General features: G+C 64.1%; 6 protein-coding genes across 11 annotated transcripts; 3 read left to right on the top strand and 3 right to left on the bottom strand.

Annotated features, from left to right (window-relative positions):
- Window positions 1-187: 187 nt before the first annotated feature.
- Window positions 188-3,157, bottom strand: SLC39A1 (solute carrier family 39 member 1). The gene is made up of 4 exons (XM_053966755.1): window positions 2,839-3,157; window positions 2,202-2,429; window positions 1,702-1,832; window positions 188-1,248 (listed from the first exon to the last, which is right to left on the bottom strand). Exons 2-4 carry the CDS (start codon window positions 2,356-2,358, stop codon window positions 604-606), a joined length of 933 nt encoding a protein of 310 aa, XP_053822730.1. The 5' UTR covers window positions 2,359-2,429; window positions 2,839-3,157; the 3' UTR covers window positions 188-603.
- A 10-nt stretch (window positions 3,158-3,167) lies between these two features.
- Window positions 3,168-5,296, top strand: CREB3L4 (cAMP responsive element binding protein 3 like 4). Of its 3 annotated transcripts, XM_053966751.1 has the most exons (8): window positions 3,176-3,635; window positions 3,738-3,917; window positions 4,183-4,260; window positions 4,329-4,435; window positions 4,533-4,601; window positions 4,696-4,771; window positions 4,856-4,946; window positions 5,027-5,296. In XM_053966751.1, exons 1-8 carry the CDS (start codon window positions 3,531-3,533, stop codon window positions 5,239-5,241), a joined length of 921 nt encoding a protein of 306 aa, XP_053822726.1. In that variant the 5' UTR covers window positions 3,176-3,530; the 3' UTR covers window positions 5,242-5,296. The 3 variants fall into 3 exon arrangements, with proteins under 3 accessions (XP_053822727.1, XP_053822725.1, XP_053822726.1); XM_053966752.1 differs by having other exon boundaries at window positions 3,168-3,917; window positions 5,037-5,120; XM_053966750.1 differs by having other exon boundaries at window positions 3,173-3,917.
- A 209-nt stretch (window positions 5,297-5,505) lies between these two features.
- On the bottom strand, window positions 5,506-7,562 carry JTB (jumping translocation breakpoint). The gene is made up of 5 exons (XM_053966759.1): window positions 7,078-7,562; window positions 6,957-6,991; window positions 6,650-6,735; window positions 6,470-6,549; window positions 5,506-5,968 (listed from the first exon to the last, which is right to left on the bottom strand). Exons 1-5 carry the CDS (start codon window positions 7,137-7,139, stop codon window positions 5,812-5,814), a joined length of 420 nt encoding a protein of 139 aa, XP_053822734.1. The 5' UTR covers window positions 7,140-7,562; the 3' UTR covers window positions 5,506-5,811.
- A 90-nt stretch (window positions 7,563-7,652) lies between these two features.
- On the bottom strand, window positions 7,653-10,496 carry RAB13 (RAB13, member RAS oncogene family). Of its 3 annotated transcripts, none has more exons than XM_053966757.1 (9): window positions 10,410-10,496; window positions 9,491-9,868; window positions 8,976-9,036; window positions 8,835-8,895; window positions 8,645-8,722; window positions 8,457-8,546; window positions 8,119-8,184; window positions 7,942-7,992; window positions 7,653-7,858 (listed from the first exon to the last, which is right to left on the bottom strand). In XM_053966757.1, exons 2-9 carry the CDS (start codon window positions 9,612-9,614, stop codon window positions 7,781-7,783), a joined length of 609 nt encoding a protein of 202 aa, XP_053822732.1. In that variant the 5' UTR covers window positions 9,615-9,868; window positions 10,410-10,496; the 3' UTR covers window positions 7,653-7,780. The 3 variants fall into 3 exon arrangements, with proteins under 3 accessions (XP_053822732.1, XP_053822731.1, XP_053822733.1); XM_053966756.1 differs by lacking the exon at window positions 10,410-10,496 and adding an exon at window positions 9,993-10,081; XM_053966758.1 differs by lacking the exons at window positions 8,119-8,184; window positions 10,410-10,496 and adding an exon at window positions 9,993-10,082.
- Window positions 10,084-11,498, top strand: RPS27 (ribosomal protein S27). Its single transcript, XM_053966760.1, has 4 exons — window positions 10,084-10,166; window positions 10,430-10,538; window positions 10,896-11,006; window positions 11,381-11,498. The coding sequence occupies exons 1-4, from the start codon at window positions 10,161-10,163 to the stop codon at window positions 11,407-11,409; spliced, it is 255 nt and encodes an 84-aa protein (XP_053822735.1). The 5' UTR covers window positions 10,084-10,160; the 3' UTR covers window positions 11,410-11,498.
- Window positions 11,499-12,178: 680 nt separating this feature from the next.
- LOC128801113 (cathepsin S-like) lies at window positions 12,179-16,916 on the top strand. Of its 2 annotated transcripts, XR_008435135.1 has the most exons (9): window positions 12,179-12,264; window positions 12,620-12,810; window positions 13,025-13,144; window positions 13,601-13,756; window positions 13,829-14,053; window positions 15,095-15,260; window positions 15,495-15,597; window positions 15,996-16,453; window positions 16,485-16,916. XR_008435135.1 is itself a non-coding variant. In XM_053966753.1 (8 exons), exons 2-8 carry the CDS (start codon window positions 12,685-12,687, stop codon window positions 16,093-16,095), a joined length of 996 nt encoding a protein of 331 aa, XP_053822728.1. In that variant the 5' UTR covers window positions 12,179-12,264; window positions 12,620-12,684; the 3' UTR covers window positions 16,096-16,916. The 2 variants fall into 2 exon arrangements, 1 of the variants encoding a protein (XP_053822728.1); XM_053966753.1 differs by having other exon boundaries at window positions 15,996-16,916.
- Window positions 16,917-17,823: the final 907 nt, after the last annotated feature.

Genomic DNA, 17,823 nt, shown 5'->3' with positions numbered 1-17,823 from the left:
GGGGCTACAGCGGGGTCACCCCCGCCCCAAGCCCGGGAACAGAGCAGACACCCTCCCTCCCAACCCAAAATCAGGGGGAACCAGACTCCCCCAGCCCATATATCCTGGGCGGGGGGGAAGCGGGGGACACTGCAACACACACCCCAAATTCCATCCCACCCTCCCCAGGCAGAGGCAGCACTTTTGGGTTGAGTTCTTTATTTGCTTCATCCAACACCCCCAATTCCGGGGGAGTCCGTAAGGGCACTTATGGTTATGGGGGGGACACTCACCCCCTCCCAGGGTCCTGAGTGGGGTGTGGGGGGGGGTCACAGCACCGATCCCTTGTGCAGATGGGGAAACTGAGGCACGGCGCTGAGAGAGGCACTTTGGCACTTTGGAACAGGGGGTGCAGGGTGGGACAGGAATTCCAGGAGCAAGAACGGGGGATCCCAGGCCAGGTGGGGTCTCCCCTTGAGAAAGAGGACAGTTTAGACAGGGAAACTGAGGCACAGAGACGGGAGAGGCACTTTGGCACTTCGGAAAAGAGGATGCGGGCGGGGGGGATACATGAATTCCACGGGATTCTCGGAGGCCGGGCTGCGGATCCCGGGCTAGCGGATCTCACCCCTTGACGAAGAGGATGGCGCTGACCAGCGCGAAGCCAGCAAGGATCAAGATGACCTTGGGGATGCGATTTTGGGGCACCCCCAACTCCTGGGGCAGAATCTCCAGGAAGGTGACGAAGAGGAAGGTGCCGGCCGCCAGGCCCTCCAGCACGGCCCGGCACAGGCGCTGCCGCGGCCCCGCGCCCGCCGCCAGCACCGTGCCCACCCCGACGCCCAGCGGGGACATGAGGGCCAGCAGCACGAGGCACGAGGCCACGGCGGGCGGGCGCAGGCGGCTCCGCAGCAGCTCCAGCGAGAGGCCGAAGGCCACGGCGCCCTTGTGCAGCAGCAGCGCCAGCAGCACGCGCAGCGCGGCCGCGTCGCCCTCGCGCAGCCCCAGCGCCAGCCCCTCCAGCACCGCGTGCAGTGCCAGAGCCAGCGCCAGCGCCCCGGCACGCAGCGCCCCGGGGCCGCCGGACGCTGGCACCGGCGAGCCCACCGAGCTGCCGGGCGCTGCGGCCTGGATGGAGCCACTGGGCAGCAGTGCCCGCGACTCCTCAGGAGGCTCGGCCAGCTCACGCTGCGCCAGCGTCACCTGCTCCAGCACCAGCACCAGGAAGAAGCCCATGGCCAGGATGAACTCCGGCAGAGGGAACTGCAGCTGCGGGAAGGGGGGAGTCAGTGCCAAGGGGAAGCTGTGGGCAGATGAGGATCTTTCCATGCGTCATGTGGGACACAAGGGGCTCCCGGCGCCGCCGGGGGACGTTGTCACCATTCCGGGGGACGTTGTCACCATTCCGGCTGCTCCGCTGGCACCGGTCTGGCCCTGCTGTCCCTTCTCTGTTGCCCCAGCCCCTCAGTCCTTCCCCATCCTCAATATCCTCAGCGCCCCATTATCACTGTCCTCCCTGCACTGTCCGTCCACTGTCCTTGTCCCTTTCTCACTGTCATCCCCGCACTGTCTGTCCTCTGTCCTTGTCCCTTTCTCACCGTCCATCCCCCCTGTCCCCATCCCAGCCACCCCCTCCCCTCCAGCCCCTTTCCCAACAGCCGGACCTGCTGACCCCGATCCCGGGGACAGGGACACCCGTGGGGACAGGGACAAGGGTCTCACCGTGATGCGCAGCCCCTCCAGTGCCGCAGCGATGCTGCCCAGGTAGTCAGGCAGGAGGTCGAGCAGGAAGGTGCCCATGAAAACACCGCCCGAGAAGCAGCTCACAAGGCTGAGCACAGGGCTGCGGGGGTCTGGGGGGGAAAATTGGGGGGCTGAGACCCCAAAGAGACCCCCCCCTCATCCCTGCACCCTGACAGGCCCCTTGGGGACAGCCCTGAGGTGGGGACAGCCCTGGTCCCAGCCTGTTCCAGACCCTCAGGACACCCCCAGACTCCCCAGGACCCCCAGGAACCCTGAGACCCCCCAAACTCCAGGAGCCCTCGGAATGCCCCAGACACCCACGACTCCCCCAGCACCTCAGACTCCCCCGAAACCACCATCCTCTCAGGGATCCCCCACACCCCCAAAACCCCTCAGACCCCTTCAAACCCCTGCGTCCCCCATTTCCCGAGATCCCCCGAACCCCTCAGACTCCCCCCAGACCCCCCCATTCCCGGTACCGGGGGGCTGTCGGAAGCACCAGAGGGGTGTGAGGCCGCAGGCGAGGGGCAGCAGCAGCAACAGCACCAGCGACCCCAACTTCACCCCCAGCCCGGGCGGGGGCTGCGAGGCCGCCCCGGGGCTCCAGGCCAGCGAGGCCCCGATCCCGGTGTCCATCGTGCTCCCGGAGCTCAGCGCCCGCCGCCGGGGAAGCTCCGAGCCGCGCTCCGCATCCCCGGGAAGCGGGGCTGCAACGGGACGGGCCGGTCAGAGCCGCACGCCCGGCCCCGGTGACTCACCCGGTGCCGACCCCCCCGCCCGGGGGCCCCGGGACACGGACAGGGCGGCGGGGAGGGACCGGAGTGGAAACAAGGACCGGGACCGGAATCAAGGACCGGGATGGGGAACTGGGGACCACAGAGCGCGTTAGAGGTCGAGGACCGCGACCGGGGACCGCGACCGCAGTGGGGATCAAGGACCGGGACTAGGACGAGGATCGAGAACCGGGATTGCGAACCGGGACCAAGGAACGGCACCGAGCGGGAATCGGGAAATAAGGGCCGGGATCGGCTTTTCCGGGACGAGGATCGGAATCAGGGTCAGGGCGGACAGGGACCGAGGCCGGGACCCCCGCTGCCCCCGCCGCCCCGCACTCACCGGCCGCCGCATCCCAACCGCGTCCCGGGAACTCCGGGGGGCAGCGCCGGCCCCGCCAACCCAGCCAATAGTGACGCGGAATCCCCGGTGGCGTCACTGATTGACGTGCGGCGCAGCCAATGGGGAGCGAGCGGTGCCCGCGCGGCCCCGCGGCCCCGGGAGCGCGCACGTGTCCGGGCGGGGCGGGGGAATCCTCCGCGTCCCCGCCGTGCCACTCCTTGGACGCCGTTACCGGCAGGATCTCCCCGTTCCTGCGCTCCCGGAACCCGTTACCGGGGGCATCCCCCCGTTCCTCCACCCCGAACTCCGGTACCGGGGGTGAGGGTGGCACCGGCTCCGTTCCAGAGCCACCCGCGACCGCAACGGAGTCGCCCCAGGCCCGACCCCGTTCCCGGTTCCCCCGCGAGACCCTCCGGGACGCGGTACCGGGGCAGCCGCAGCCCCCACCCCGGTGCCTCGGTGCCCCGGTTGGGCGGCCGGAGCCCCGAGCCCCGCTGGGGGAGGGATGATCCCAGCCCTTCCCGGCACGGGGCGGGACTTGGCTGGATTCCCCGGGATCCCGGAGATCCTGGTGCCCAGCGCCGGCACCGGGCGGAGGCGGCGGCACCACCGGGGACCAGGGGATCCCAAGGAGGGGGCGTAGGGGCGCCGGGGCACGAGGGATCCCGCAGGGGGTTCCCCAGGGAGCCCCAATGGAGGCACCGGAGCTCCGGGAGCCGGACGGGCTCTTCCCGGATCCCCCCTCGCTCCCGGTGCAGGTACTCAGCTTCCAGCCCTTGACGCTCCCCGAGGATGATGTGAGTGCGGGTGGGAGGGGCGCGGGTGGGCAGGACCCTCACGGGGACACCGGGATGTCCCGGGGATCCCGTCACGTGTCCCCCGGCCCGGTATCCCCGCAGGGCAGCGGAGCCGAGGAGCTGCTGAGGCTGACGGTGAACCCCGACATCGCCTGCGGCCTCGGCACCAGCCCGGAGCCCCCCCCGGTGCTGCTGGAGGTGGTCTGTGACCTCAGCGCACCCCTGTACCCCTCGCTGTTCCCCGGTATCCAGCTGTCCCCTCACCCCGACCCCCAGCCCACGGTGAGTCCCCGCACTGCCAGTTCACCCCCGGACCCCCCCAGTTCACCCCCGGACCCGCCCAGTTCACCTCCGGACCCCCCAGTTCACCTCCGGACCCCCCCAATTCATCCCCGGACTCTCCAGTTCACCTCCAGACCCCCCCAGTTCATCCCCGGACCCCCCCAGTTCACTGCAGGACCCCCCCAATTCACCTCCAGACCCCCCCAGTTTACTCCCGGACCCCCCCAGTTCGCCCCAGTCCCTCCAGTCCATCTCTGTCCTGCAGCTCCGGCTGACGGAGGAGGAGAAGCGGCTGCTGGCGCAGGAGGGGGTGACCCTGCCTGGGGACCTGCCCCTCACCCAGGTGTGTGCAGGGACATGGGGGCTCGGGGGGACCGGGGGGGGACAGGAGTGACCCCCCCCGTGCCCCAGGCCGAGGAGCGGCTCCTGAAGAAGGTGCGGAGAAAGATCCGGAACAAGCAGTCAGCGCAGGACAGCCGGCGGAGGAAGAAGGAATACCTGGACGAGCTGGAGAGCAGGTGGGGCCGGCGTTCCCGTTATCCTGACGTTCCGGTTATCCCGACGGGCCCAGCTGTGTCCCCTTCCCGGTCACTGTCCCCGTCTCTGTCCGGGCAGGGCGGCCGCGTGCTCGGCGCTGAACCAGGAGCTGCGGAAAAAGATCCAGGAGCTGGAGAAGAGTAACGGGTGAGCACGGGGTGGGCACAGGGGGCTCTGGGATGGGCACGGAGCTGGGAAGGGGGCACCAGGAGGGGCACGGAGCTCACCCCTGTTCCTGCAGGTCTCTCCTGCGGCAGCTCCAGGCACTCATCAAGGAAACATCCACCAAGCCCGCACAGACCGGCACCTGTGTCCTGGTACGGCCCCTCTGGGACCCTCCCGGGACCCTCCTGGGGGCCACGGCCCTGCTCCGGGGCTCACGGCTCCCATCCCTCCCCCAGATCCTGCTCCTGTCGCTGGGGCTGATCCTGCTCCCCAGCTCCAGCCCGTTCCACCGGGGCGGCAGCAGGGACAGCCTCGGGCCCACCGGAGGTAACGGGAGTGCCGGGACGGGGGTGGGGACAGCCCCCCGCCCGTCCCAGCACCGCCCATCCCAGTCCCTACTCCCGCAGTGACCTCCAGGAACATCCTGACCCTGTCGCGGCGGGACCCAGGAACGGCCGGAGAATCCCCGTTCCCGCCCTGGATGTTGGGGACAGAGCTGGGATCCGGTGTGGAGGATGGAGCCGGGGGGGAGCCTGGGGATGGGATTCCTGCCCCCCAGAAGGATCCAGGCACCAGTTCCTCCAGGCAGGACATGACACATGGACACGGGGATGAGATGTGACCGGGAGACCTCAGGATGGGGGAACACTCCAGAATAAACCCACACTCTGTTTGCACCCCATGGAATGCTGGGGGGTGGGAATGGGGGGAACCCCCCCAAAGGACAAACATCCCAGTGCTGCTCCAGCCACATCACTCAGGATTTATTCCACATTTCACTCCTGGGCTGGGTTCCTGGGGATTCTCAGCATGCTCCCAGGGTAGATCCCAGTGCTGGAGGAAACAGGGACCCCCGCCCAGGACACAAACACAGCATCACTCCAGGAACGATGACCAGGATTTATTCCACATCCCTCTCCTGGAGTGGGACCCTGAAGACACCCTGGATGATCCCAGAGCAGATCCCAGTGCTGGGGGGGTGACAGGGATTCCCCCCAAAGGATGAACTCAGCATCACTCCGGAGCAGTGACCAGGATTTATTCCACATCCCGCTCTGGGGGATCCCCTGGATGCTCTCCCAAGGCAGATCCCAGCAGGACTCCAGGTCCCAGCAGCAAAGCAGAGGCTGCCCCTCCTCCCGCCGCTCTGGGCGAGCGGAATTCCCGGCTCCCAGCCCTCGGGAGCCTCTGGCTAAATGGACTCAATCTGCTTGCGGACCTTCTCCAGCGCCCGCTGGTCCAGCACGCGCTGCCGCAACACCACGAGCGCCGCCGCCGCGGCCGCCACGCCCAGAGCGGAGCCCACGAAGCGCCAGAACCGCTGTGCCTCCAGCGCGGCTGAGCGGCAGCTGCGCAGCATAACCCGAGGGAATGCCCAATCACCTGGGAATTCCTGGCCCCATCCCCTGGGAATTCCCAACCCTGATCCCCCGGGAGTGACCAACCCCGATCCTACAGAGTTGGCAGCCCCAATCCCCCAAGAATGACTTAGCCCTGATCCCCCGGGAGTTCCCAGTCCCACAGGATTTCCCAAACCAAATCCCACAGGATTTCCCAGCCCCAATCCCCTGGGAATTCCCAGTCCCAATCCCCCTGGAATTCCCAGTCCTGATCCCCTGGGAGTTCCCAGTCCCGATCCCCTGGGAGTTCCCAGCCCCGATCCCCTGGGAGTTCGCAGCTGGATCCCACAGGATTTCCCAGCCCCGATCCCACAGGTATTCCCAGCCCCAATCTCATGGGATTTCCCAGCCCCAATTCCCCGGGACTTCCCAGCTCCAATCCCACAGGAATTCCCGGCCCCGATCCCACAGGATCTCCCAGCCCCAATTCCCGGGAGTTCCCAGCCCCACCTCTTGTACTCATCCCGGTGGGACGAGGCGCAGTTGATCTTCTCGATGAAGCCGGTGGGGCCGCAGGCCGGGATCGTCTTCTGCCAACGGGGGGATGGAGGGGTCGGTCGGGGAGAGACCCCCCCCCGGGCCAAGGGGGGAACCCCAACCCCCGCAGCAGCCCTGGGCACCCGCACTCACCATCTCGAAGCCGGAGCACCGCGTGCACTCCTGGGCAACCACGAACTGCTCCACTCGCCAGCACGGCGTGGCCACCGCGGGGCTCGCTGCGGGGGGATCGCGTTACCGGGCAACCAGCCAGGAGCGCCCCGGCACCGGACAGAGCCCCAGACCGGGACCAAGACCCCGGCTAGCGGACAGAACCCTCCGTCTCGAGCCTCCCAGACCCGGATCTACACCGGTCCGAGCCCCCGGGACTGGACAGAGCCCCCACACCCCGGTCCGAGCCCCCCGGGACCGTCCCAAACGCCGTGAGGGCCCTGCTCACCGGGCCGTTCCTCGCTCGCCGCCGCCGCCGCCGGGCTGTGGGCACAGAGGAGCTGCCGTGAGGGCCCCGCACCGGGCCCGTGTCCCTCTCACCCCCCAGGTCTGCCCCGGTCCCCGCTCACCGCAGCCCGCCCGGCACCGCGCTCAGCACCGCCAGCAGCACCGTGAGGCCGCCGGGCCCCATCGGGGCGCCGGGATCCGCCGGAAAGCCCCAGGAACCCCCGCGATCCTCTGGAAACTACCGGGCCCGGCCCCGCCGCGACCGCGGCGCCGCCATATTGGAAGTGCCGGGGGTGCCGGGAAGGGGAGGGCGGAGCCCGGCTGGGGGCGCCGGGCTCAGCCAATGGGAGAGAGGGGCGTGACTCGAAAGCCATAAAGCGGCGTGGTTTGGCAGTAACGGGCGTAGCTTGATTTAATTAGGGGCGTGGATATGGGATCGAGATGGGGCGTGGCTCTGAGGGTGGGCGTGATAGTTATCCAAGTTTGGTGTTGTGGGCGTGGATTGGGCGCGGCCTCGCCGCTGCTCGTCCCGATCCCGATCCCGATCGCAATCCCCATCCCAGTCCCGATCCCGATCCCGGTCCCAATCCCGGTCCCGGTCCCGACTCCAATCCTGATCCCGGTCCCGATCCGGACCGCGATCCCGACCCCGTTCCGTCCCCTCCAAACCCCCGTGAAACAGACTCCGGAGCCAGGACAAGGCACAGCGGGGCTTTATGGCACAAGGAGAGAGGGGGGCAGCCCCAAATCCCCCCGAACTCCCCCCCAGATCCCTCCGGAGAGGCGCCTGCGCTGCCCCGGGGGTCTCGGGGAGGTCCCGAGCCCCTATCCCAGGGAGCATCTCCCATCGGCCTTCCGGGGGGGGCCAGGCTCCAGCAGGGCCCTGCTGCTGCTGCCGGGGGGCTGCGAAGAGAGGAGGGGTTCAGGGGGGCGCAGGGGGTCCCTGGCCTGGCCCCCCCCACCCCCAAAATCCCAGCCCCACTCACAGCTTTCCGGAAGGATTTGTGCAGGATGTCCCGAGCCAGCGTGTGGAAGGCCTGGGGGGACAGGGGCTGCTCAGGCTGGGGGGCAGTGCCCGAGGACCCCCCAGGAGGAAGGAGGGACCCCCCCTGTCCCGCCAAACCTGGGAGTGCAGCTCCCCCAGGCCCGGGACCCCCCCTCACCTCCTCCACGTTCTCGCTGGACTTGGCGCTGGTCTCGAAGAAGCGAATCCCGTGTTCCTTCGCCAGCTGAGCGACCACGACCCCCCCTGTGATCCCCACGTAGCCCCTCCAGCCCCCTGTGACCCCCCCAATCACACTAACCCCCCCCAACCCTCCTGCGACCCCCCCATTCCCATAGAGCCCCCCCAGTCCCAGCCCCACAGACTCCTCCAGAGTGTCCCCAGAGCCCCCCAGCCCCAGAACCACCCCCGGACACCCCCGCCCCACAGAGCCCCCCCAGTCCCAGCCCCATGGACCCCCCCACAGGCTCCCCCAGCACCCCCCGAACCCTCGCCCACCTTCTCGGCCGCGTCCCGCTGCACTTTCCGCCTCCCCTCCATGTCGCACTTGTTGCCGAGGAGGAGCCGCTCGACCCCGGCCGAGGCGTTCTGGGGAGGGGAGAATGGGGGGAAAAACACGGGCAGGACCGTCGCGACCCCCGCCCGCCACCCCCCCCCCCCGCGACCCCCGGAATCCCCCCACCCACCTCCTTGATGCTTTTCATCCAGTTCTGGATGTTCTCAAAGGATTTCTCGTCAGTGATGTCGTACACCAGGACGATGCCCTGGGGGGATCGGGGGTCAGGGATGGGGGGGGTCGGGACCCCCTGCCCGCGGTTTTGGGGTGGGGTCCTCGCCCCTGGAGCCCCATCCCTGGCTGCAGCCCCCTCCCCATACCACGGCTCCACGGTAATAGGCTGTGGTGATGGTTTTGAAGCGCTCCTGTCCCGCCGTGTCCCTGTGGAAATGGGGTGGTTTTGGGGATTTTGGGGGAAATTTGGGGGGTCCCCCACCCTCCCCCCGCCCCCACCAACTCACCAGACCTGCAGCTTGATCTTCTTCCCATCGATATCCACAGTGCGGATCTTGAAGTCGATCCCTGGGGGAAAGGGAGGAGCAGGGGAGCAAAACTGCTCCCAGTGCTCCCAGCGCTCCAAGTAACCATCTGGCTCCCCGGGAAATGGGGGGGGGGGGGGGGCAAAATCCGGGAGGGGAATCCCGGAGCATTCCGGGGTGGACGTTCCTGGGAAGAACCGGGGTCCCAGTGGGGGCTTCTGGTGAGTTCCAGGGTGAGGGGTCCTGGGGATTTTGGGATGGGGCTTCTTGCTGAGTGCCAGGACGGGGGTCCCGGTGCGTCCCAGGTTGGGGGTCCCGGTGGGTCCCGCGGTTGGGGTCCCGGTGAATCCCAGAATGGGGGTCCCGGTGGGTCCCAGGGTGGGGGTCCCGGTGGAGTCTCGGGGCGGAGAGATCTGGGAGGGGTCCCGGGGGGATTTCGGAGAGGGGAGGTCCCAGTGAATCCCGGTTGGGGGATCCCGGGGGGGGGTCCCACTCACCGATGGTGGAGATGTAGGTGCTGCTGAAGTTGTCCTCGGCGAAGCGGATGACGAGGCAAGTCTTGCCCACGCCGCTGTCCCCGATCAGCAGCAGCTTGAAGAGGTGGTCGTAGGCCTTGGCCATGGCCCCCGCCACCGCCCGCCGCCACCGGGACCGGGCCGGCCCCCCCTGGGTGGGGCCTGGCTGCGGCCCCGCCCTCCCGCCGTGATGCCACGCCCAAGTGACGTCACAGCCGAGGGTAGCCTGACGTCACGAATCCGAGGTGCCACTCCCAAAATGGCGCGAGCGCGACCTCCCCGAGAAGGCAGCAGCGCAGGTGACCTCCCCAAAATGGCAGACGCTTGACGGCCTCCCCAAGATGGCGGCAACGCGGGGACCTTCCCAAAATGGCGGAAACAGAAACCACCATGAGGCACCTTCCCAAATTCCAACAACTGAAATGCCCGCCCCAAATGGCTGCCATGAGAGGCGCCTTCCCCGAGATGACAAAACTTTAATCACCGTCCCAAAAGGCGGCTAAGCGAGCGACCTTCCCAATATGGCGTCAACACCCTCCCTCATAGTCCAAAAACGGCACCGCCCCACTTCCGCCCCTGGGGCCACCCCGCAGCGGAAATGGCGGCGCGGAGCTGAGCCCGTCCCTTTCCGGTCTCTTACACCACCGCCGCCATGCCCGTGAGTGCGGCCCGACCCTGCCCGGGCGCCGCCGCCCCCGCGGGCGGCGCGGGACCGCGCCCGGCGGGGCCAGCGAGGGGCGGGAGGGCGCGGGGAAGGCGCAGGGAGGGCGGCGGGGCCGGGGGCGCGCGGAACGCTGCGGGCGAGGAGAGCGAAGGGGGGGTGCTCCAACATGGCGGCAGCGGCGTGAGGGGACGGAGTGGGGGGGGTAGCGGGAGCGGTCGCGGTGTCTCCAGGACTGACCGATGGCGGTGTCCCCGCAGCTCGCCAAGGACCTGTTGCACCCGTCTCCCGAGGAGGAGAAGCGCAAGCACAAGAAGAAGCGGCTGGTGCAGAGCCCCAACTCCTACTTCATGGACGTCAAGTGCCCCGGTGCGCACCGAGGGCCTTCCAGGGTCCTTCCCCGTGTCCCTTCGTGTGTCCCGGTGTTGTCCCCGCTCTCTTGTTGCCCTTCCTTGTGTCCCGGCGCCTTGCCACGTGTTTATTTCCTCATGTCCCGACGTTTTTTCGTGTCCTTCCCCGTGTCCCGCCGGGCTCTCCCTCCATGTCCCCTGCGCTGCCTCGGGGTCCCCTTTTGTGTCCCTTCCCGCGTTCCAGTGTCCCCTTGTCCCCTCACGTGTCGTGGCGTCCCTGCGTGTCTCCCCCGGTACCCTCGGCGTGTCGGGTACCCCCCGGTATCCTCGGGGTCCCCCTGCCCGTGTCCCCCCGGTGACTCCGCTGTCCCCGCAGGCTGTTACAAGATCACCACCGTGTTCAGCCACGCCCAGACCGTGGTGCTCTGCGTGGGCTGCTCCACGGTGCTGTGCCAGCCCACGGGGGGCAAGGCCCGGCTCACCGAGGGTGGGTATCCCGGGGGATTTGGGAATCGCGGGGGGCAGGGGCGGATGGAGGGATCCGGGGCTGCTCCATGGGGAGGTGCCATGCAAGGAGGGGTTTGGGGGATCTGGGAATCTTTGGGGTATGGGGAGGTTGAGGATCCCACTGGAGGGAGTTGGAAGCCCTGGAGGGGCTAGTTCTTCCTTGGCGTGGGGGGGTTTGGGATCCCAGGGTGGGCTGATTCCCCCCCCCCCCAGTAGAATTTTGGAATTCAGCCTGTTTTGGGAGCCTTCAGCGAAATTCCCCCCAAATTTGGGTTGGGAGATGTGGAATTCCCAATGCCAGACGGATTCAGGGACCCCGCAGCATTCCCAGGATTTGTTTGTTCCCCCACCCAGGCTGCTCATTCCGACGGAAGCAGCACTGAGCGAGCCGGGATGCCATGGAGACAGACGGGAATTCCGCCCAGTCCCTGTAGCCCCCTCCGCTTCCCACCAATAAATTTTGGATAAAATACCCAAAATGGGTCAGCTGTGGTTCTTGGCTGTGGGGAGAGCGGGGTTTGGGGGCGTGGGGAGGGAATTCCTTCCCTGTGAGGGGCTGGAGTGGGTTAAAGCTGTGGGAGATCCAGCAGGGCATCCCTTCCCAAACCATTCCCGAGGAATCCAGGTGCAGGTGGTGCCACCACCACCACCCTGGGTGGGACAAATCTTCCTGTCCTGGAGACCTTTGGGATGCTCCAGCTGGGCTCGATTGGGAATTCCACGTGGACTCTGTCTGTGATTTAACTGGAAGAACTGGGAATATCTGCGCTTTGATCCTAACATGGATCCTCTTCCCATCCCTCTTCTCCCCTCTGGGAGGGAATAACCGGGATGTTTTCCCCAGATCTGGGTCTGGTGGGAATCAGGGCTGGGGTGAACTGGGGGCTCAGCTCTCCCCATTCCCACCTGGAACTCCCAAAATCCATTCTGAGGCTCTCGTGGGAGCCTCACCCCGGATTTTTGGGGCGCTGGAAGGACAAGCCCCCTCCCTGTCCAGCTGCTTTCCGGAGGCTCCAGCCCAGCTGGCCCCTCGGATCTAAAGCGAAATCGAAATTGGAGTTTCGGTTCCTCAATCCCTCATTTCCTGTCTCGTGATTTCTCCTCGTGGCACCACTGCCGAGTGCCTCAAATCCCGGAGTTCCTGCACTGGGAACGCCGCGGATCCAAGCCCGGATCCCACTCCCCAGCCCCCCCTGCTGCCGCCAGAGGTCGGAGTCACCCCGGAGCAGCTTCTGGAGGTAATTTGAGTGGCTTTCATGTTTCAATCCCCGCCCCAGGAGCACTTTGAGGAAGTAAAACTCCGGGACAAGCGGATTTATGGGGGATTTGGGGTCTTTCTTATCCCGGACCTCTGCCTGGATTGTGGGATTGTCGCTCCTGGAGGACAGCTGTTGGATAAAACCGGGGAATTTGGGGATTTTTGGGCATGGATTTGTCCCAGCACGTGCCAGGGTGGCTCAGATGTGTCCTGGCCTGTCCTCATGGACACGGGGCTGGCTCCCGGATTCTCCCCTGCAGGGAATTTTGGGATGCATGTCCGGGCGGGCCGGTGGCATCACCAGGTCACCGAGGTGTTGTCACCTCCCTGCCCAGACCGGATTTGTCACCGAGGGGTCAACCCCAGCTCCAAACCCTCGGCTCCCACTCCGAATCCCGGGATGGAGCCACTGGCTCCCGTCGCCCTCCTGGCCCTGCTGGTGCTGGCACTGGGACATCCCGACCCTGCGCTGGACCAGCACTGGGAGCTCTGGAAAAAATCCTACGGGAAGAAATATCAGCCCCAGGTGGGAATGGCACAGGGGGGAGCTGGGAATATCCCAGGATTTTCTGGGGCTCTCCTGGGGGGTGACCACCAGTTGGCGAAGATCCAATGGTGCTTCCAAGCGTCCCCAGGGATGACCCAGCTGGGGCTCCCAACAGCTTTTACTGGGATGAACTGGGGCGGGATGGCTCCGGAGGGGCTGGCCCAGCTCTCACGGAGCCCCGCTGGAATTCCAGGAGGATTCACTCCGTCGCCTAACGTGGGAGAAGAACCTGTGGCTGGTGACACTCCACAACCTGGAGCACTCCCTGGGTCTCCGCTCCTACACGCTGGGGATGAACCACCTGGGGGACATGGTGGGTGCTGGGAGCGGGTTCCAGCCCTCTGGAATTGCCCCGGAGGGCGACTGAATCAGGATTTTGGTGGATCCAGGGTGGGAAAACTCCTGACATCCCCTTCAGCCCATCTCGGTGGGATCCAGCAGCCAGGGACAGGCTGCTCTGGAATTCTGTGAGAAAAGAACTCCTTGGGGTGGGATTTGGGGCAGGGGAGCTGGGGTGGTCGTTTGGGATATTTATGGATCATCCCTCTTCTGTATCCCAAATTTGGGGGGGGGAGGGTTATGACCCAGCTTCCAGGGATTTGGGGAGCTGGAGCTGAGCTTTTCCTTTTCTGATGAAAACATGGAAAAACAAGGAGTTGAGGATCCCCCAAAGCCAATTCCACCTCAGAATTCCCACTGTACCCCCAACACCCTCAGGTGGGGCTCACAGAGAGCAGGAATCACCCGCTGGGATTTTCCTTCCCACCAGACCAGTGAAGAGGTGGCGGCTTCGCTGACGAGGCTCCAGATCCATCCTCGTCCCCGTCAGAATTCTGCATTCCAAGCAAAATTCCGCCCAGTCGGTGACATCCCGGAGGCGCTGGACTGGCGGGACAAGGGCTGCGTGACCGAGGTGAAGAACCAGGTGAGCCTCGCCCCGGGAGCCTCCCGGTAACTCCCTGGGGCAGCTCCTGAGCCTCTCCCGGCTTCTTCCCAGGGCGCCTGTGGATCCTGCTGGGCCTTCAGCGCCGTGGGAGCACTGGAAGCGCAGGTGAAGCTGAAAACTGGGAATTTGGTGTCCCTGAGCGCCCAGAATTTGGTGGATTGCTCCGGGATGTACGGGAACAAGGGCTGCGCTGGGGGGTTCATGACGGGCGCATTCCAGTACATCATCGACAACGGCGGCATCGAGTCCGAGGAGTCCTATCCCTACACGGCTCAGGTGGGCCTGGGAAGTGCTTGGAAAACCTCTTTTCCAGGAAAACACATGGAAACCCCGCCCTGTTCCTGCTTTCCTTCCTCCTCTCCCAGCCGATTCCCCCTGTCCCGGTTTCCTGGTGGCACCTCAGGATCCAAACCCATCCCAGGAACCTTGGGATTATTTGGAGGGGAGTGACTGGACCAGGAGCTGGAATTCCTACCTGGTTATTTCACCATTTCTTAGGCAACGAGCTGGAGGGGAGGGAAAAATGGGTCAAGAGCCTCCTGAAAACACGATCCCAGGAAATGGGGTCAGAGCAACAACAGCTTGATCCAAGAAAAAGTGGGATTTAACTCTCCAAACGTGGAGCTACAGAATGAAAAGCTGCTGTTCCTGGGGTCTGGAGGGAATGAGAAGCATCTGTGGATAGGGAGGATGAGGATGGAGGCTCCAGGGAAGAGGAGGATGAGGATGGAGGCTTGTGCTGGAATTAGTTGGAATTGGGAAGGGGAACCAACCCCAGGATGGGGTTGGAGTGATGTTTTTGAGGAAAAAGGGTGGAGAATCCTGTGGGAAACAAACCAAGGACAGGGAAGGCAGGGCTCAGATGCGGCTCTGGGGGTCTGGGAACGCTCTGGATCCTACTGGCTCGTTCCCGTTTCCCGGCTCATTCCCGTATCCCAGCTCATTCCCATTTCTTGGCTCGTTCCACTCCTGGCTCATTCCCGTTTCCCAGTTCACTCCTGTTTCCCTGTTCGCTCCCGTTTCCCAGCTGGTTCCTGTTTCCCAGCTCATTCTCGTTTCTTGCTCATTCCCGTTTCCCAACTGGTTCCTCTTTCCCGGCTGGTTCCCGTTTCTTGGCTCATTCCCATTTCCTGGCTCATTTCCGTTTCCCATATCATTTCCGTTCCCTGGCTGGTTCCCGTTTCCCGTCTCATTCCTGTTTTCCGGCTCGTTCCCATTTCTTGGCTCATTCCTGTTTCCCACCTCATTCCCGTTTCCTGGTTCATTCCCGTTTCCCATTTTGTTCCCATTTCCCGGTTCATTCCCGTTTCCCAGCAGAACGGGACGTGCCACTACAACGCCTCAGCCCGTGCCGCCTCCTGCTCCCGGTTCCTGGAGCTGCCCGAGGGTGACGAGGCCGCACTCAGGGACGCCGTGGCCACCGTGGGCCCTGTGGCCGTGGCCATCGACGCCACCCGGCCCAGCTTCTTCCTGTACCGCTCTGGTGAGGGCTCTGGATTGGGTGGAATTCAGGAATTTGGGGGTTAATTCCTGGAGGGAGGCTGGAGTGGGATGGTCTTGAGGTCTTTAGGGCTCTTCCAAATCCACCTTCTTCCTTTCTTTCACCTTCCTTGTTGAGAGGAATCCTTGGGAATTCGGGTGGGATTTGGGAGGCTGGCGGTGAATTCCTGGAGGGAGGCTGGGCTCGGTTGGAATGCTGGGTTTTCTCCCTCCCTAGGGGTGTTCGACGACCCCCAGTGCTCACAGGAGGTGAACCATGGGGTGCTGGTGGTGGGATACGGCTCCCTGGAAAACAAAGAATATTGGCTGGTGAAGAACAGGTAAACCCTGGGCATCCACAGGGAATTCTGGAACATTCCTGGCTGGAGGGGACCCACAAGGATCAGAGTCCAATTCCCAGCCGTGGACAGCCTCAAACTCCCACCTTGTCCCTCAGGGCCTTGTCCAGGTGCTTCTTGGCCCATGGGAGGATTAGAACGATGATCCATAAGGTCCATTCCAACCCAACCCACTCCAAAATTCCATGATTTTATGTTTGGAGCTGCCCAAATCCGTGTGGATGTGGCACTTGGGGACACGGTCCCATGGTGGCCTCGGCAGCCTCGGGGACAGTTGTACTTTGTGATTTCTGAGGGCTTTTCCAACCTGAATGGTTCCATGAATCCCAGGACTGGGGCACCTTCTCCTTTAAAAACAAGGATTTTCCCTGTTCCCAAAGCTGGGGTGTGCACTTCGGAGACGCGGGATACATCCGCATGGCCCGGAACGCCTCCAACCTCTGCGGCATCGCCAGCTACGCCTCCTACCCGCTGATTTAGCCAGACCTGCCCTCCAGACACCATCCCAAAGCTCCAGTTTTCCATGGATTCCATCCCAGCAGGGATTCCTCCTCTTCCAGGGTCGTTTCCCAGCACCGTGGGCATCGTCCGGTGATTGGATCCATGGGCTGGGAGGGGATCCTGGGCGTGGGAAGTGGGAATGTCATTGATAGGCATCCAGGGAATTCTTTTGGGGGGGGGCGCGGAAATTTGGGGGTTTGGGAGTGGAATGGCAATTCCTGCAGGGATTGGCCACAGGGATAGCAGGGATCAGGTACTGGGATCACAGGGATCATTGGGATCTGGTACCAGGATCACATGGATCACAGGGATCGGGTACAAGGATCACAGGGATCGGGTGCCAGGATCACAGGGATCATTGGGATCAGGTGCCAGGACCTCAGGGATCATTGGGATTGGGTACCAGGACCTCAGGGATCACAGGGATCATTGGGATCAGTTACCAGGATCACATGGATCATTTTGATCTGGTGCCAGGATCACAGGGATCACTGGGATCACCATGATCATTGGGATCAGGTACAAGGATCACAGGGGGATCGGGTGCCAGGATCACAGGGATCATTGGGATGGGGTACCAGGATCATTTGGATCACAGGGATCAGGTGCCAGGACCACAGGGACCTCAGGGATCACAGGGATCATTTGGATCGGGTACCAGGACCTCAGGGATCACAGGGATCGTGGGTTCCTCCCTCCGGAGCTGCTGCGATGCCGGACATCGATTTCCCTCCATGTGACACTGCTGGAATTGCGGATATTCCATGGCAAATAAAAGATTGCATTTCGCTGCCTCAAAATTCTGATATTTGGGCGCAAATGTTTGGAGATAATCCCCCCAAAAAATCCAATATTTGGTGGCTCTGGTCATCCCACAGCCAAGAATTCCGTGTTGGTGGATGGAGATCCCGAGGGAACAGTGTCCCTTTGTCCCTGAACAACGGCCCGGGGCTGGAATTCCTCACCCCCGGGTCCCACCCCTCCCTTGCTGGTGGGATCCGAGGTGCCGGGAGGATTGGAGTGCTGGGAATCTCCTCACCAGGATGAGGGGTAAGGATTATCCTGTCGGGATCCAGCTCCTGGTGCCACTCCCATGGGATTTAGAGCTGGAAGAAAGGGCAAGGGTGGCTCATTCCCAGCAGCTGGGTTGGGGTTTAGGGCAGGTTTTGTTGGGAAAAGGAGTTGTCCCTGTTGTATCCCAAATCCTGGCACCAAGAATGTTGGTCCTGGATTTCGGGAGGTGGAGCTGTGGGATCAGGCAGGATGAGACCTCCGAGGGCACTCTGGTGAGGAGGAGCCAATTCCAGAATCCCCTTGGAAATCATGGAATGATTCAGGCTGGAAAAGACCTCGGAGGTCACTGACTCCACCTGGAATATTTCTGGCATCTCGGGATCACGGCTCCTTGGAAGGAGTTTTTGTCCGGCCATGGAATCACAGCTTGGCTTGGCAAGGACCCAAAGACCCCATTCCCGCCTCCATTCAGGAATTTAAGCCCCAACTTCCCAAATTCCACCCTAATTCCAAAGGTTTATGCACACAAGCACCGCGCGGGGAGGTCTCCGGGGCGGACCCGCGCAACCAGGAAGCGCGGAGCCAAAATTTAACCCAAAAACCTGAGAAAAGGCTCATTCCCTGCCCTGGGGGAAAAAAAAAAAATCCCTGGAATAGGGATTTCCCGACGAAATCCCTGGAAAAGCTTCGGGA

Source organism: Vidua chalybeata, chromosome 29, assembly GCF_026979565.1.
Source record: "Vidua chalybeata isolate OUT-0048 chromosome 29, bVidCha1 merged haplotype, whole genome shotgun sequence".
NCBI classification, from domain to species: domain Eukaryota; kingdom Metazoa; phylum Chordata; class Aves; order Passeriformes; family Viduidae; genus Vidua; species Vidua chalybeata.
This window is presented reverse-complemented; position numbering and strand designations above follow the sequence as displayed.

Coding starts and splice junctions, on each gene's coding strand:
- SLC39A1 (XM_053966755.1), bottom strand. CDS start 2,358: ATGGACACCGGGATCGGGGCCTCGCTGGCCTGGAGCCCCGGGGCGGCC. Junction 1,833..2,201: donor GTGCTTCCGACAGCCCCCCG/GTACCGGGAATG, acceptor TTTCCCCCCCAG/ACCCCCGCAGCCCTGTGCTC. Junction 1,249..1,701: donor TGGAGGGGCTGCGCATCACG/GTGAGACCCTTG, acceptor CCCTTCCCGCAG/CTGCAGTTCCCTCTGCCGGA.
- RPS27 (XM_053966760.1), top strand. Junction 10,539..10,895: donor CATGGACGTCAAGTGCCCCG/GTGCGCACCGAG, acceptor CTGTCCCCGCAG/GCTGTTACAAGATCACCACC. Junction 11,007..11,380: donor CAAGGCCCGGCTCACCGAGG/GTGGGTATCCCG, acceptor TCCCCCACCCAG/GCTGCTCATTCCGACGGAAG.
- CREB3L4 (XM_053966750.1), top strand. CDS start 3,531: ATGGAGGCACCGGAGCTCCGGGAGCCGGACGGGCTCTTCCCGGATCCC. Junction 3,918..4,182: donor ACCCCGACCCCCAGCCCACG/GTGAGTCCCCGC, acceptor TCTGTCCTGCAG/CTCCGGCTGACGGAGGAGGA. Junction 4,947..5,026: donor CAGCCTCGGGCCCACCGGAG/GTAACGGGAGTG, acceptor CTACTCCCGCAG/TGACCTCCAGGAACATCCTG.
- JTB (XM_053966759.1), bottom strand. CDS start 7,139: ATGGGGCCCGGCGGCCTCACGGTGCTGCTGGCGGTGCTGAGCGCGGTG. Junction 6,992..7,077: donor GCGGTGCCGGGCGGGCTGCG/GTGAGCGGGGAC, acceptor CTGTGCCCACAG/CCCGGCGGCGGCGGCGGCGA. Junction 5,969..6,469: donor CACCGGGATGAGTACAAGAG/GTGGGGCTGGGA, acceptor TATGCTGCGCAG/CTGCCGCTCAGCCGCGCTGG.
- LOC128801113 (XM_053966753.1), top strand. CDS start 12,685: ATGGAGCCACTGGCTCCCGTCGCCCTCCTGGCCCTGCTGGTGCTGGCA. Junction 14,054..15,094: donor CCTATCCCTACACGGCTCAG/GTGGGCCTGGGA, acceptor GTTTCCCAGCAG/AACGGGACGTGCCACTACAA. Junction 15,598..15,995: donor TATTGGCTGGTGAAGAACAG/GTAAACCCTGGG, acceptor CTGTTCCCAAAG/CTGGGGTGTGCACTTCGGAG.
- RAB13 (XM_053966757.1), bottom strand. CDS start 9,614: ATGGCCAAGGCCTACGACCACCTCTTCAAGCTGCTGCTGATCGGGGAC. Junction 7,993..8,118: donor CCAGCGAGAACGTGGAGGAG/GTGAGGGGGGGT, acceptor CTGTCCCCCCAG/GCCTTCCACACGCTGGCTCG. Junction 7,859..7,941: donor ACAAATCCTTCCGGAAAGCT/GTGAGTGGGGCT, acceptor CTCTCTTCGCAG/CCCCCCGGCAGCAGCAGCAG.